At 38.6% G+C, this 14,454-nt stretch overlaps 11 protein-coding genes across 17 annotated transcripts in view; 9 read left to right on the forward strand and 2 right to left on the reverse strand.

The window, feature by feature from the left end:
- Positions 1–2,570, forward strand: part of LOC136273915 (histone H4) — a 14,500-nt gene extending 11,930 nt beyond the window's left edge. The window contains exon 2 of the mRNA XM_066079637.1: positions 2,533–2,570. The gene's annotated coding sequence lies outside the window, so the exon portion shown is untranslated. The remainder of the gene's footprint in view (positions 1–2,532) is intronic.
- Positions 1–14,454, forward strand: part of LOC117692399 (histone H1-delta-like) — a 131,995-nt gene that overhangs the window by 56,483 nt on the left and 61,058 nt on the right. For all 7 annotated transcript variants that reach the window (XM_066079592.1, XM_066079593.1, XM_066079596.1 and 4 more), the window contains exon 7: positions 8,093–8,247. The gene's annotated coding sequence lies outside the window, so the exon portion shown is untranslated. The remainder of the gene's footprint in view (positions 1–8,092; positions 8,248–14,454) is intronic.
- LOC136273894 (histone H3) lies at positions 147–1,055 on the forward strand. The gene has a single exon (XM_066079615.1). The coding sequence runs from the start codon at positions 257–259 to the stop codon at positions 665–667; it is 411 nt and encodes a 136-aa protein (XP_065935687.1). The 5' UTR covers positions 147–256; the 3' UTR covers positions 668–1,055.
- Positions 1,851–2,570, forward strand: LOC117692398 (histone H4). Its single transcript, XM_034480114.2, has one exon. It carries the CDS (start codon positions 2,018–2,020, stop codon positions 2,327–2,329), a length of 312 nt encoding a protein of 103 aa, XP_034336005.1. The 5' UTR covers positions 1,851–2,017; the 3' UTR covers positions 2,330–2,570.
- Positions 3,578–4,123, reverse strand: LOC136273889 (histone H2B-like). Its single transcript, XM_066079610.1, has one exon. It carries the CDS (start codon positions 4,121–4,123, stop codon positions 3,578–3,580), a length of 546 nt encoding a protein of 181 aa, XP_065935682.1.
- Positions 4,217–4,645, forward strand: LOC136273906 (histone H2A). Its single transcript, XM_066079627.1, has one exon. It carries the CDS (start codon positions 4,217–4,219, stop codon positions 4,595–4,597), a length of 381 nt encoding a protein of 126 aa, XP_065935699.1. The 3' UTR covers positions 4,598–4,645.
- LOC136273881 (histone H1-delta-like) lies at positions 6,651–7,349 on the forward strand. The gene has a single exon (XM_066079603.1). It carries the CDS (start codon positions 6,721–6,723, stop codon positions 7,309–7,311), a length of 591 nt encoding a protein of 196 aa, XP_065935675.1. The 5' UTR covers positions 6,651–6,720; the 3' UTR covers positions 7,312–7,349.
- LOC136273895 (histone H3) lies at positions 8,526–9,687 on the forward strand. The gene has a single exon (XM_066079616.1). The coding sequence runs from the start codon at positions 8,889–8,891 to the stop codon at positions 9,297–9,299; it is 411 nt and encodes a 136-aa protein (XP_065935688.1). The 5' UTR covers positions 8,526–8,888; the 3' UTR covers positions 9,300–9,687.
- On the forward strand, positions 10,484–11,202 carry LOC136273916 (histone H4). The gene has a single exon (XM_066079638.1). The coding sequence runs from the start codon at positions 10,650–10,652 to the stop codon at positions 10,959–10,961; it is 312 nt and encodes a 103-aa protein (XP_065935710.1). The 5' UTR covers positions 10,484–10,649; the 3' UTR covers positions 10,962–11,202.
- Positions 11,587–12,623, reverse strand: LOC136273890 (histone H2B). Its single transcript, XM_066079611.1, has one exon. It carries the CDS (start codon positions 12,580–12,582, stop codon positions 12,211–12,213), a length of 372 nt encoding a protein of 123 aa, XP_065935683.1. The 5' UTR covers positions 12,583–12,623; the 3' UTR covers positions 11,587–12,210.
- LOC136273908 (histone H2A) lies at positions 12,745–13,278 on the forward strand. The gene has a single exon (XM_066079629.1). The coding sequence runs from the start codon at positions 12,850–12,852 to the stop codon at positions 13,228–13,230; it is 381 nt and encodes a 126-aa protein (XP_065935701.1). The 5' UTR covers positions 12,745–12,849; the 3' UTR covers positions 13,231–13,278.

The raw sequence follows: 14,454 nt of genomic DNA on the forward strand, positions 1-14,454 counted from the left end.
TTTCACCGATATACGCCTAATTTTCTAAGTTCACAAATTCTGTGCAAAAGCCGGATTGAAATGATTTTGCACCGGGCCAATGGGCACGAGTTATTACCGACTAATCACAGGCCAGCTCTCTCAGTTAGATAACCAATGGCAATGGTCGTTAGTGAGGGCGCGGTGATTTTGAAGGCAGACCTGTTATTCATCGACTCGGTATAAAATTTATACAGAGAGCGAACTGCCTCATTCATTCATTTGACACTCGTCGAAGATGGCTCGTACAAAGCAGACTGCAAGAAAATCTACCGGAGGAAAGGCTCCACGTAAACAACTGGCTACCAAGGCCGCCCGTAAGAGCGCCCCAGCCACTGGTGGAGTCAAGAAACCCCACAGATACAGGCCCGGAACCGTCGCTCTCCGTGAGATCAGGAGATACCAGAAAAGCACAGAGTTGCTCATCAGGAAATTGCCCTTCCAGCGTCTGGTCCGTGAGATTGCTCAGGACTTCAAGACTGATCTGCGATTCCAGAGCTCCGCCGTCATGGCTCTCCAGGAAGCCAGCGAAGCTTACCTTGTTGGACTCTTTGAGGACACCAACTTGTGCGCTATCCACGCCAAGAGAGTCACCATCATGCCCAAAGACATCCAGCTTGCCAGACGTATCCGTGGCGAGAGAGCTTAAATTTCTTTGTCTCTGACAAATACAAAACGGCCGTTTTCACGGCCACCTAAACTTTTAGAAAAGATGCCTATATTACAATCAATGACGACTACAATTCAACGAAATTGCACAAGTAAAAAGTGCACATTTTGAAAACATGAGATTAAACCCTACACACATAATATGTACTTCTAAACTCTGCCCTTCTTATCATATTTCACTGTGAACTACAAACATGACAATGGTCAATGGGTAGAATGATTTGATCTGACACAATATAAAAGGCCCTTCTGAAGAGAATATATTATACTATACCATACAGCTATACATATGATTGCATTGTGATTGTTTTTTTTCTCTGTAAGTTGTGCATTTAGTCATAACATTACAAGAAAAATATTGCCGGAAAATGTAGGGCTGTACTTGCATCAGTACTTAAAATTTACCGACAGAAATGTGTATGGCACATAATATTTTATAATTATTGCAACCATATTTGATTCTTATACTACAGTCTCAGACATTCGTGCTATGATGCTCGCACATATAACTGTGTGTTATGTTAAAGAAAATATAAAGATAGTGCAATGAATTAGTTTAAAAGTAGGAAAATTCACTACTAAAAGAGCGATTCTGCATGAAATTGAAATTTGTGTAATATTTGTCCCCTGTAGTTCTTTATTCATATTTCAGTGGTAAAGTATGTCATGAGCATGTGTTCATGTTCTTGTCGGATTTTGTTTTCTTTTATTCGGTTTCCGTGTAAAGAATGGAAAGTGTATTTTTTATCTCAATGAAATGAACACTTGACTGAATCACTGGTGCATAATTCATCAAAAAGGGAAGAAATACACATTGAAATTACACTATAACTGAAATTGCTAAAGTAAATATCATCATATTGCATTATGTTTTCATTTTGATATGTACTCAACGGTAAGAAAAATGATTTTTTATTCTTTGCATGTATTTATTACTAGATTTAATACAGAATGTGTGTTTACACTTTAAAAATGATATTAAACAAAAGCAAAATGATAATAATTATTGTGTTCCTATGTTTTGGTAAGATGTAGAAAATCTGGAACAAATGATTTATTCAATACCACCATCCCTCTTTTAAAAAAAAAAGAAACCCAAAAAAGTTTTATTAAATATAAGAGAAAAGTGCCTGCAGACAACATGTCAACAAACAAGCGCCGAGGCGCGTTTACACTGTAGCCAATCAGCGTTGAGTTTACTTATTGCTAATTTTTCCCTGCCGAACTTTTCAAGGTAGAATGCTCTCTCACGGGTCGTAAATAAAGGGCTTTATAAGCTGTTCACGCGGCAGTAGATAATCATTTCAGTACACTTTAACTGAGAGAAAACATGTCTGGACGTGGTAAAGGAGGAAAAGGACTTGGAAAGGGGGGCGCCAAGCGTCACAGGAAAGTCTTGAGAGATAACATCCAGGGTATCACCAAGCCCGCCATCCGTCGTCTTGCACGCAGAGGTGGAGTCAAACGTATCTCCGGACTCATCTACGAGGAGACCCGTGGTGTCCTGAAGGTGTTCCTTGAGAACGTCATCCGTGACGCTGTCACATACACAGAGCACGCCAAGAGGAAGACCGTCACAGCCATGGACGTTGTCTACGCTCTGAAGAGACAGGGACGTACCCTCTACGGATTCGGTGGTTAGACAACCAACCGCCTTTGTGCTACACGCACAGGACAACAAACGGCCGTTTTAACGGCCACCAAATTTTTAGAAAAGATGCCTCTATCACACATGTTGTGAAATGTTGTACATACTGGGTTATGATATATGTATATCTGACATAAAGAATAGAAGTTAGTGGAATACAGAAAGGGTTAATGATAAATAGTTAATGTTAAGGCAAGGTCAAACCACCACCCGTTCCCTAACCCACCCCCCCCCCCCCCCCCCAAAAAAAAAAAAAAACAAGACACACACACATCATTGTCAATCACACCTTTCCCCGACATGCTTTCTATATTCAAATTTGACTAGTACTATAACTCATAAAAAATATCAATTGCACCTTATTTCATTCAACCCAACCATATTTGTATTTTTATTATTTCTTTTTTAACAATCTTGATATTTAGAATAAGGACCAAATCATTCCGTGCAGTTTAAACAAAGCAATATATTTCACCAGCTGTTGGATATAAATGTTTGGTTATTTTTTTATTCCAAAAATCTATATTATAACATGTTTAAATAGACACATAATATGTAAACATAAACACATCATTTATTGATTGTTTTCTGATATTTGAATATCAATAAATTACAATGAAATAATATATGGGCTATTGTGGACCATATTCAAGTCTTAAAATCTGCGGAAGTGAATTATCGTTGTAACAATTAATAGGTGGGGAAATAAATTAGAATATACAGCATAGTTGTGTGCCCAGAATATGTTGTTACAGATTTATTATAACATTAGATAATAGTATTCAACAGACAGATCATATGTTAAATTGTTCAGTCATAACTATCAGTTATGTGCCATTATAAATAAACACAACTATATATAAACACAACTATAAATAAACACAACCAATGGGAATCTTCTGTACTCTAAGACTATTACATCGAAAATAGGAGAAATCTGTGGAAATCGGGCACATGTGCTGTAATTGGGAAAGATTTTGTTTTTATTGTACATGTACGTACCCCTCTGATGCATAATTTGTGTTTGATGTATGTGTATTTGAGGGGTTTTTTTTTCTTCATGTATTTGTTTATTTTTCTTAAAGGACTGTTTAAGAAATTGACAGCATTACAATGACACAACCAGTACACACAACTGAAACAGTTGTTTACTATTGCATTATAAAGATGGTAGCTTTTCGAAAAATTTGTGTGGCCCTGAAAAGGGCCGTTTTGTTTTATCAAACTGCCACTGCTTGCAGTTTACTTGCTGCTGGTGTACTTGGTGACAGCCTTGGTGCCTTCAGAGACAGCGTGCTTGGCCAATTCACCGGGCAGGAGAAGACGGACTGCAGTCTGGATTTCTCTGCTGGTGATGGTTGAGCGTTTGTTGTAGTGGGCCAGGCGGGAAGCCTCGGCGGCGATTCTCTCGAAGATGTCATTGACGAAAGAATTCATGATGCTCATGGCCTTGCTGGAAACTCCAGTGTCAGGGTGCACCTGCTTCAGGACTTTGTAGATGTAGATAGCGTAGGATTCCCTCCTCCTCCTGCGCTTTTTCTTGTCCCCAGTTCTCTGGGCCTTGGCCTTGGTGGCGGCTTTCTTAGCTCCTTTAGATCCGACTTTGGGTGGCATGTTTACAGATTGCTGGCAAACTGAAACTATGAGTGGCGCTAAGCGAATCGCGGCCTTATATATCACGCGAGGGGGATTGAAGCGAACAGGTAAATTGCGGACGTCCTTGTAAACATTAAATTGGTCGGTTTGCCCGAGGTGCGTATAAGACAAGCGTAGCGATTGGCGGAACATTTCAATCCGTGGAAGTGTTTAAATAGCGTGGCGCAGCGCATCGTGTGTTATTCGTTGATATCATTTTGTCAGCACCCAACCTACAACTTGAAAATGTCTGGACGTGGTAAAGGAGGTAAAGTGAAGGGAAAGGCAAAGAGCCGATCATCCCGTGCCGGACTTCAGTTCCCCGTGGGTCGTATCCACCGTCTGCTGAGGAAGGGCAACTACGCCGAGAGAGTCGGAGCCGGTGCCCCTGTGTACCTGGCCGCCGTTCTTGAGTACTTGGCCGCTGAAGTGTTGGAGTTGGCAGGCAACGCAGCCCGTGACAACAAAAAGACCAGAATCATCCCCCGTCACCTGCAGCTGGCCATCCGCAACGACGAGGAGTTGAACAAACTTCTGTCCGGCGTGACCATCGCCCAGGGTGGTGTTCTGCCCAACATCCAGGCCGTGCTCCTCCCCAAGAAGACCCAGAAGCCCGCCGCCAAGTAAAAAGTCAGCTCTGTCGACTTTTTTGTCTATACCAAACGGCCGTTTTCACGGCCACCCATATTTTTCGAAAAGATGCCTCTATAATATGCAGTGTACATGCACATAAGCATTTATATAAAAAGCACACGTAGATACACGCTTCTTAGATTATCGAGACAACGGTATATATTAGCGTGCGTGCAGCTGCTTTCAAGAAAAAAGAAACACACACACATTAATTTAAAACTGTCTGTGTTCAATATTTTGATTCCGATTTGCACATTCTGTTTGTATTTCGATTAATTTCATTTCTATTACGCTGTCAATTAATATACCATCCTCGTCCCTGACTGCATGTAATCAACGTTTTCCCCGATTTAATTTTGTAAAGGAAATCGCCAGACTTTAAAAAAGAGAGAGAGAGAGAGAGATAAATAAATAAAAAAAAATAAAATAAATAGACACTTGGCGCATATAGATGATACAGACTATGGAGAAATTCACGTGAATGTTCGCACAATTTGCGTGCTGTATATTTAACCAGGTCGTTAATTAATAACATTTCTAACTGAACTGATTTTGTGTGCTTGGATAACGACTTGTCGTATAAAAGGAAATATACAATTCTAGGTTTCTGTGTTTATATAACTGAAGTGTTTGAAACCCATTGATAAGAAACGTATATATATACACACATGCATACCCTGTCACATAAATGTTAAATTATTACGATTCATATGTACTTATACTCGATGAAGTGCTACTGTGAATGATACATTTATGTCAGAGATCAATGATATTGAAAGCTAGGGGTGAATATTGTATAAATTGTGTGTGCATTAATTTCGAAATCTACATCTGTATAGGCTTATGGATATATCTATAAATGCAATCTGATGTACATGTGATTTTTTTTTTTTTTTTTTTTTTTTTTTTTTTTTTTTGGAGGTAGCTCGAGATAATAAGTTTACGATTTTTGCCTCACACGTTGCTGGTAGATGGTTTCAATCAAATCTACAGTATTAGAATTAATATAGGATGAAAAATTAAACGAGAGATCATGCAAATACCAATGTGGGATGAAATGTGTGTTCTGTGAATAAGTGTTTTAACTTCGCATGCTGGTCGCATGACATTCTTGGAAAAGTTTATTACATATTTGGTACCGCATATTATTTCTTTCTAATTTAAGGTAATGGTGTACACTCTGAGGCGCAGCTAAACCATTCGGTACGATAAAAAAAGATAGGTTCGCGATGAATACAAAAAATGAATGAATGAATGAATGAATGAATGAATGAATGAATGAATGAATGAATGAATGAAATGGATTTTTAAAATAAAAATTCTTTTTTACAAATTTTAGTTTGTTTAATTAATTAGTGAAGGAATAAAGGAATGGAATTTTTTTTTTCTTTGTCGGATTACAATTCGTATATAAGCAAAACGATTTTACAGCGTATTTCGCACTAGAATGCTGCGTGTAATAGATAAACTAACATATAGTTTTTTCCTTTGTCAAATTTGATATTTATGTGTTGGTCTCATTTGTTCTATCCGACAGGTTTTTAAATTTATAATCATTTCTAGAGTAAACATTTTCCCGGCACGTATTTTTGTGTGGCGTGTTTCTGGATGCACGGAGCTGTCGCGTGTTTCGTTAAAAAAGAAACATGAATTACTTCACCCCACAATAAACGACATTGAGTATACATGTCTCAGTAAGTGAACAGGTTATAGCCCTGAATAAGTTGTAAAAAAATATAATTTTTAGAGAGATTGCGCGACTTTTAGCTGTCTGTGCAGTTGCAAAATGATAGTCTGGCCTATGTTTTCGTTTAATTTTGATTATTTTCGTGATATTTTTACGGGCGAAACGCAGATAATACTTTACAGATATATCCACATTACGTGTTTTTAGTAGAATAGTTACAATTGCGGCCTATGAAACGTCGAAACAAGGATGCAAACACCAACATCAAAACACACATCGACCTCAGTATGAACAAGCGCTTCGATTTTAGGGGATGTTTTCGAGGACGTCCGCGCTCGATGTAAACAAAAACAGCGAGTGCTTGTGACCCCATTATTTCCTCGTCTTAGTTCGCAGTGAATAGAACGCCGTTTCCATTTCGTCCGAAACCATGGCAGATACAGCAACCACAACCCCAGCCAAGAAGAAGGTTACAAAGCCTAAGGTGCCAGCAGCGCACCCCAAGTACGTTGACATGATCAGGGCCGCCCTGGAATCTTTGAAAGAGCGTGGCGGATCTTCCAGACAAGCCATTCTAAAGTACATAATGGCCAACTACAAAGTCGGCAACGACGTCAACTCCATCAACGCCCACTTGAAAATGGCTCTGAAGAACGGAGTGAAGAAAGGTGCTCTGAAACAAGCCAAGGGCACAGGCGCCAGTGGCTCCTTCAAGCTTGGTGACAAGCCCAAGACTGAGAAGAAGCCAAAGGCCAAGAAAGTTGCCAAGCCTAAGGCAGCAAAACCCAAGAAGGCCGCAGCAGCAAAACCAAAGAAGGTAGCCGGAGAGAAAAAGACTGCAGAGAAGAAGAAGAAGTCCCCCAAGAAAGCAGCCGGACCGAAGAAGGTTAAGACTCCAAAGAAGAAGGCAGCAACTAAATCCCCAAAGAAGGCAGCAGCCAAGCCAAAGAAGGTCAAGACACCTAAGAAGTCAGCTGCAAAGAAAGCCAAGACTCCCAAGAAGGCAGCAGCAAAGAAATAAGCAATTCCAGCATCACTGCAGATTGCTCACTTTATAAAAAAAAAAGCCCTTTTCAGGGCTACCCATATTTTTCGAAAAGATGTCTCAATTACAAATAACAAAGAAACGTACATGTGTGTGTGTGTGTGTGTGTCATAAATGTAATATTACATGCTTGGGTGCATATCTAATAAAACATAGTTTTTAAAATCGCATAAAAAAAAAAGGTGACGACTGTCGGTATTCATTCCATGTATTCATTCATTCATTACTTTATTTCTTCATTTGTATTGGAAATATCATCCATTGATTATGAATGATATAATGAACAAAAAACAGACACAAACAAAATGAATTGACGTGCATTATTACTATCTGTGCATGTTTTCCTATATTTAGAAAATGTTAGTCTCTGCACTTGACATATATTCACATGAAACATGTAATGAATATGACATTTTTAGCCTTTATATTAAACTTGTAAAAAAAATAATATTAATGTGCAAATGATATCTTTTTTTTTAAACAATAGCATGCCCACCCTGCCTCTGTCCCCAACATTACAAAAAAAACCACCAAAAAACCCATAAATAACCCACCAAACACCTAACACTCATTTAAATGTAATTGTTAATTCAACAAGTACATATCTAATCATAGATGTAGGATGAGGCTGCATGCACATTACCTTTTTTTTTTTATTTGACATGTGATTGAATTCATGCTTGTCAATCTTTTTCAAAAGCAAACAAAAAATAAATAAGGGGCATAGTCATAATTATTATTTTGTTGAATTCTACAGGACAGGAACATGTGAAATGTGCATATACAGGATGAAATATACATGATTGTGTCAGTCACTATGAATGTGGGAACAGCAGACTATTCTCATTTCTCTCTGCATTTACAGGATGAGTGCACTGGATTACATCCCATGGCATTTTCTGAGATATCGTGGTAAGTTTATTTATTTATTTATATATTTTGTTTTTGTTTTAATATTCTAATATGTGTACATATATATACAACGTACTTAGTGCATCTTGATTATGTATTGTTCTCTCTTCTCTAAACATTTTTGGCTTCTGAAAAAAATATATAATGCGACTCGACCTTTTAGGGTATACATATACATTATATCAGTTATGAATTTGATGGATGTATTTTTAAACGGATTATAGGGCCTACATGTATGCATTGAGTTGCTATGAGTTGTTGATTTTAATCTGATTATGAACATGAAAATCGCTGAATAGTTTTAAAGACATGTATATGTTGTATTTCTATCGAAATTTGCTGTTAGTCTTATACTGGTTGCTTTTCTGTATCTCTTAAATTCAAATTTCACCGATATACGCCTAATTTTCTAAGTTCACAAATTCTGTGCAAAAGCCGGATTGAAATGATTTTGCACCGGGCCAATGGGCACGAGTTATTACCGACTAATCACAGGCCAGCTCTCTCAGTTAGATAACCAATGGCAATGGTCGTTAGTGAGGGCGCGGTGATTTTGAAGGCAGACCTGTTATTCATCGACTCGGTATAAAATTTATACAGAGAGCGAACTGCCTCATTCATTCATTTGACACTCGTCGAAGATGGCTCGTACAAAGCAGACTGCAAGAAAATCTACCGGAGGAAAGGCTCCACGTAAACAACTGGCTACCAAGGCCGCCCGTAAGAGCGCCCCAGCCACTGGTGGAGTCAAGAAACCCCACAGATACAGGCCCGGAACCGTCGCTCTCCGTGAGATCAGGAGATACCAGAAAAGCACAGAGTTGCTCATCAGGAAATTGCCCTTCCAGCGTCTGGTCCGTGAGATTGCTCAGGACTTCAAGACTGATCTGCGATTCCAGAGCTCCGCCGTCATGGCTCTCCAGGAAGCCAGCGAAGCTTACCTTGTTGGACTCTTTGAGGACACCAACTTGTGCGCTATCCACGCCAAGAGAGTCACCATCATGCCCAAAGACATCCAGCTTGCCAGACGTATCCGTGGCGAGAGAGCTTAAATTTCTTTGTCTCTGACAAATACAAAACGGCCGTTTTCACGGCCACCTAAACTTTTAGAAAAGATGCCTATATTACAATCAATGACGACTACAATTCAACGAAATTGCACAAGTAAAAAGTGCACATTTTGAAAACATGAGATTAAACCCTACACACATAATATGTACTTCTAAACTCTGCCCTTCTTATCATATTTCACTGTGAACTACAAACATGACAATGGTCAATGGGTAGAATGATTTGATCTGACACAATATAAAAGGCCCTTCTGAAGAGAATATATTATACTATACCATACAGCTATACATATGATTGCATTGTGATTGTTTTTTTTCTCTGTAAGTTGTGCATTTAGTCATAACATTACAAGAAAAATATTGCCGGAAAATGTAGGGCTGTACTTGCATCAGTACTTAAAATTTACCGACAGAAATGTGTATGGCACATAATATTTTATAATTATTGCAACCATATTTGATTCTTATACTACAGTCTCAGACATTCGTGCTATGATGCTCGCACATATAACTGTGTGTTATGTTAAAGAAAATATAAAGATAGTGCAATGAATTAGTTTAAAAGTAGGAAAATTCACTACTAAAAGAGCGATTCTGCATGAAATTGAAATTTGTGTAATATTTGTCCCCTGTAGTTCTTTATTCATATTTCAGTGGTAAAGTATGTCATGAGCATGTGTTCATGTTCTTGTCGGATTTTGTTTTCTTTTATTCGGTTTCCGTGTAAAGAATGGAAAGTGTATTTTTTATCTCAATGAAATGAACACTTGACTGAATCACTGGTGCATAATTCATCAAAAAGGGAAGAAATACACATTGAAATTACACTATAACTGAAATTGCTAAAGTAAATATCATCATATTGCATTATGTTTTCATTTTGATATGTACTCAACGGTAAGAAAAATGATTTTTTATTCTTTGCATGTATTTATTACTAGATTTAATACAGAATGTGTGTTTACACTTTAAAAATGATATTAAACAAAAGCAAAATGATAATAATTATTGTGTTCCTATGTTTTGGTAAGATGTAGAAAATCTGGAACAAATGATTTATTCAATACCACCATCCCTCTTTTAAAAAAAAAAGAAACCCAAAAAAGTTTTATTAAATATAAGAGAAAAGTGCCTGCAGACAACATGTCAACAAACAAGCGCCGAGGCGCGTTTACACTGTAGCCAATCAGCGTTGAGTTTACTTATTGCTAATTTTTCCCTGCCGAACTTTTCAAGGTAGAATGCTCTCTCACGGGTCGTAAATAAAGGGCTTTATAAGCTGTTCACGCGGCAGTAGATAATCATTTCAGTACACTTTAACTGAGAGAAAACATGTCTGGACGTGGTAAAGGAGGAAAAGGACTTGGAAAGGGGGGCGCCAAGCGTCACAGGAAAGTCTTGAGAGATAACATCCAGGGTATCACCAAGCCCGCCATCCGTCGTCTTGCACGCAGAGGTGGAGTCAAACGTATCTCCGGACTCATCTACGAGGAGACCCGTGGTGTCCTGAAGGTGTTCCTTGAGAACGTCATCCGTGACGCTGTCACATACACAGAGCACGCCAAGAGGAAGACCGTCACAGCCATGGACGTTGTCTACGCTCTGAAGAGACAGGGACGTACCCTCTACGGATTCGGTGGTTAGACAACCAACCGCCTTTGTGCTACACGCACAGGACAACAAACGGCCGTTTTAACGGCCACCAAATTTTTAGAAAAGATGCCTCTATCACACATGTTGTGAAATGTTGTACATACTGGGTTATGATATATGTATATCTGACATAAAGAATAGAAGTTAGTGGAATACAGAAAGGGTTAATGATAAATAGTTAATGTTAAGGCAAGGTCAAACCACCACCCGTTCCCTAACCCACCCCCCCCCCCCCCCCCCCAAAAAAAAAAAAAAACAAGACACACACACATCATTGTCAATCACACCTTTCCCCGACATGCTTTCTATATTCAAATTTGACTAGTACTATAACTCATAAAAAATATCAATTGCACCTTATTTCATTCAACCCAACCATATTTGTATTTTTATTATTTCTTTTTTAACAATCTTGATATTTAGAATAAGGACCAAATCATTCCGTGCAGTTTAAACAAAGCAATATATTTCACCAGCTGTTGGATATAAATGTTTGGTTATTTTTTTATTCCAAAAATCTATATTATAACATGTTTAAATAGACACATAATATGTAAACATAAACACATCATTTATTGATTGTTTTCTGATATTTGAATATCAATAAATTACAATGAAATAATATATGGGCTATTGTGGACCATATTCAAGTCTTAAAATCTGCGGAAGTGAATTATCGTTGTAACAATTAATAGGTGGGGAAATAAATTAGAATATACAGCATAGTTGTGTGCCCAGAATATGTTGTTACAGATTTATTATAACATTAGATAATAGTATTCAACAGACAGATCATATGTTAAATTGTTCAGTCATAACTATCAGTTATGTGCCATTATAAATAAACACAACTATATATAAACACAACTATAAATAAACACAACCAATGGGAATCTTCTGTACTCTAAGACTATTACATCGAAAATAGGAGAAATCTGTGGAAATCGGGCACATGTGCTGTAATTGGGAAAGATTTTGTTTTTATTGTACATGTACGTACCCCTCTGATGCATAATTTGTGTTTGATGTATGTGTATTTGAGGGGTTTTTTTTTCTTCATGTATTTGTTTATTTTTCTTAAAGGACTGTTTAAGAAATTGACAGCATTACAATGACACAACCAGTACACACAACTGAAACAGTTGTTTACTATTGCATTATAAAGATGGTAGCTTTTCGAAAAATTTGTGTGGCCCTGAAAAGGGCCGTTTTGTTTTATCAAACTGCCACTGCTTGCAGTTTACTTGCTGCTGGTGTACTTGGTGACAGCCTTGGTGCCTTCAGAGACAGCGTGCTTGGCCAATTCACCGGGCAGGAGAAGACGGACTGCAGTCTGGATTTCTCTGCTGGTGATGGTTGAGCGTTTGTTGTAGTGGGCCAGGCGGGAAGCCTCGGCGGCGATTCTCTCGAAGATGTCATTGACGAAAGAATTCATGATGCTCATGGCCTTGCTGGAAACTCCAGTGTCAGGGTGCACCTGCTTCAGGACTTTGTAGATGTAGATAGCGTAGGATTCCCTCCTCCTCCTGCGCTTTTTCTTGTCCCCAGTTCTCTGGGCCTTGGCCTTGGTGGCGGCTTTCTTAGCTCCTTTAGATCCGACTTTGGGTGGCATGTTTACAGATTGCTGGCAAACTGAAACTATGAGTGGCGCTAAGCGAATCGCGGCGTTATATATCACGCGAGGGGGATTGAAGCGAACAGGTAAATTGCGGACGTCCTTGTAAACATTAAATTGGTCGGTTTGCCCGAGGTGCGTATAAGACAAGCGTAGCGATTGGCGGAACATTTCAATCCGTGGAAGTGTTTAAATAGCGTGGCGCAGCGCATCGTGTGTTATTCGTTGATATCATTTTGTCAGCACCCAACCTACAACTTGAAAATGTCTGGACGTGGTAAAGGAGGTAAAGTGAAGGGAAAGGCAAAGAGCCGATCATCCCGTGCCGGACTTCAGTTCCCCGTGGGTCGTATCCACCGTCTGCTGAGGAAGGGCAACTACGCCGAGAGAGTCGGAGCCGGTGCCCCTGTGTACCTGGCCGCCGTTCTTGAGTACTTGGCCGCTGAAGTGTTGGAGTTGGCAGGCAACGCAGCCCGTGACAACAAAAAGACCAGAATCATCCCCCGTCACCTGCAGCTGGCCATCCGCAACGACGAGGAGTTGAACAAACTTCTGTCCGGCGTGACCATCGCCCAGGGTGGTGTTCTGCCCAACATCCAGGCCGTGCTCCTCCCCAAGAAGACCCAGAAGCCCGCCGCCAAGTAAAAAGTCAGCTCTGTCGACTTTTTTGTCTATACCAAACGGCCGTTTTCACGGCCACCCATATTTTTCGAAAAGATGCCTCTATAATATGCAGTGTACATGCACATAAGCATTTATATAAAAAGCACACGTAGATACACGCTTCTTAGATTATCGAGACAACGGTATATATTAGCGTGCGTGCAGCTGCTTTCAAGAAAAAAGAAACACACACACATTAATTTAAAACTGTCTGTGTTCAATATTTTGATTCCGATTTGCACATTCTGTTTGTATTTCGATTAATTTCATTTCTATTACGCTGTCAATTAATATACCATCCTCGTCCCTGACTGCATGTAATCAACGTTTTCCCCGATTTAATTTTGTAAAGGAAATCGCCAGACTTTAAAAAAGAGAGAGAGAGAGAGAGATAAATAAATAAAAAAAAATAAAATAAATAGACACTTGGCGCATATAGATGATACAGACTATGGAGAAATTCACGTGAATGTTCGCACAATTTGCGTGCTGTATATTTAACCAGGTCGTTAATTAATAACATTTCTAACTGAACTGATTTTGTGTGCTTGGATAACGACTTGTCGTATAAAAGGAAATATACAATTCTAGGTTTCTGTGTTTATATAACTGAAGTGTTTGAAACCCATTGATAAGAAACGTATATATATACACACATGCATACCCTGTCACATAAATGTTAAATTATTACGATTCATATGTACTTATACTCGATGAAGTGCTACTGTGAATGATACATTTATGTCAGAGATCAATGATATTGAAAGCTAGGGGTGAATATTGTATAAATTGTGTGTGCATTAATTTCGAAATCTACATCTGTATAGGCTTATGGATATATCTATAAATGCAATCTGATGTACATGTGATTTTTTTTTTTTTTTTTTTTTTTTTTTTTTTTTTTTGGAGGTAGCTCGAGATAATAAGTTTACGATTTTTGCCTCACACGTTGCTGGTAGATGGTTTCAATCAAATCTACAGTATTAGAATTAATATAGGATGAAAAATTAAACGAGAGATCATGCAAATACCAATGTGGGATGAAATGTGTGTTCTGTGAATAAGTGTTTTAACTTCGCATGCTGGTCGCATGACATTCTTGGAAAAGTTTATTACATATTTGGTACCGCATATTATTTCTTTCTAATTTAAGGTAATGGTGTACACTCTGAGGCGCAGCTAAACCATTCGGTACGATAAAAAAAG

Source organism: Magallana gigas, chromosome 3 (assembly GCF_963853765.1).
Source record: "Magallana gigas chromosome 3, xbMagGiga1.1, whole genome shotgun sequence".
Lineage (NCBI taxonomy): Eukaryota > Metazoa > Mollusca > Bivalvia > Ostreida > Ostreidae > Magallana > Magallana gigas.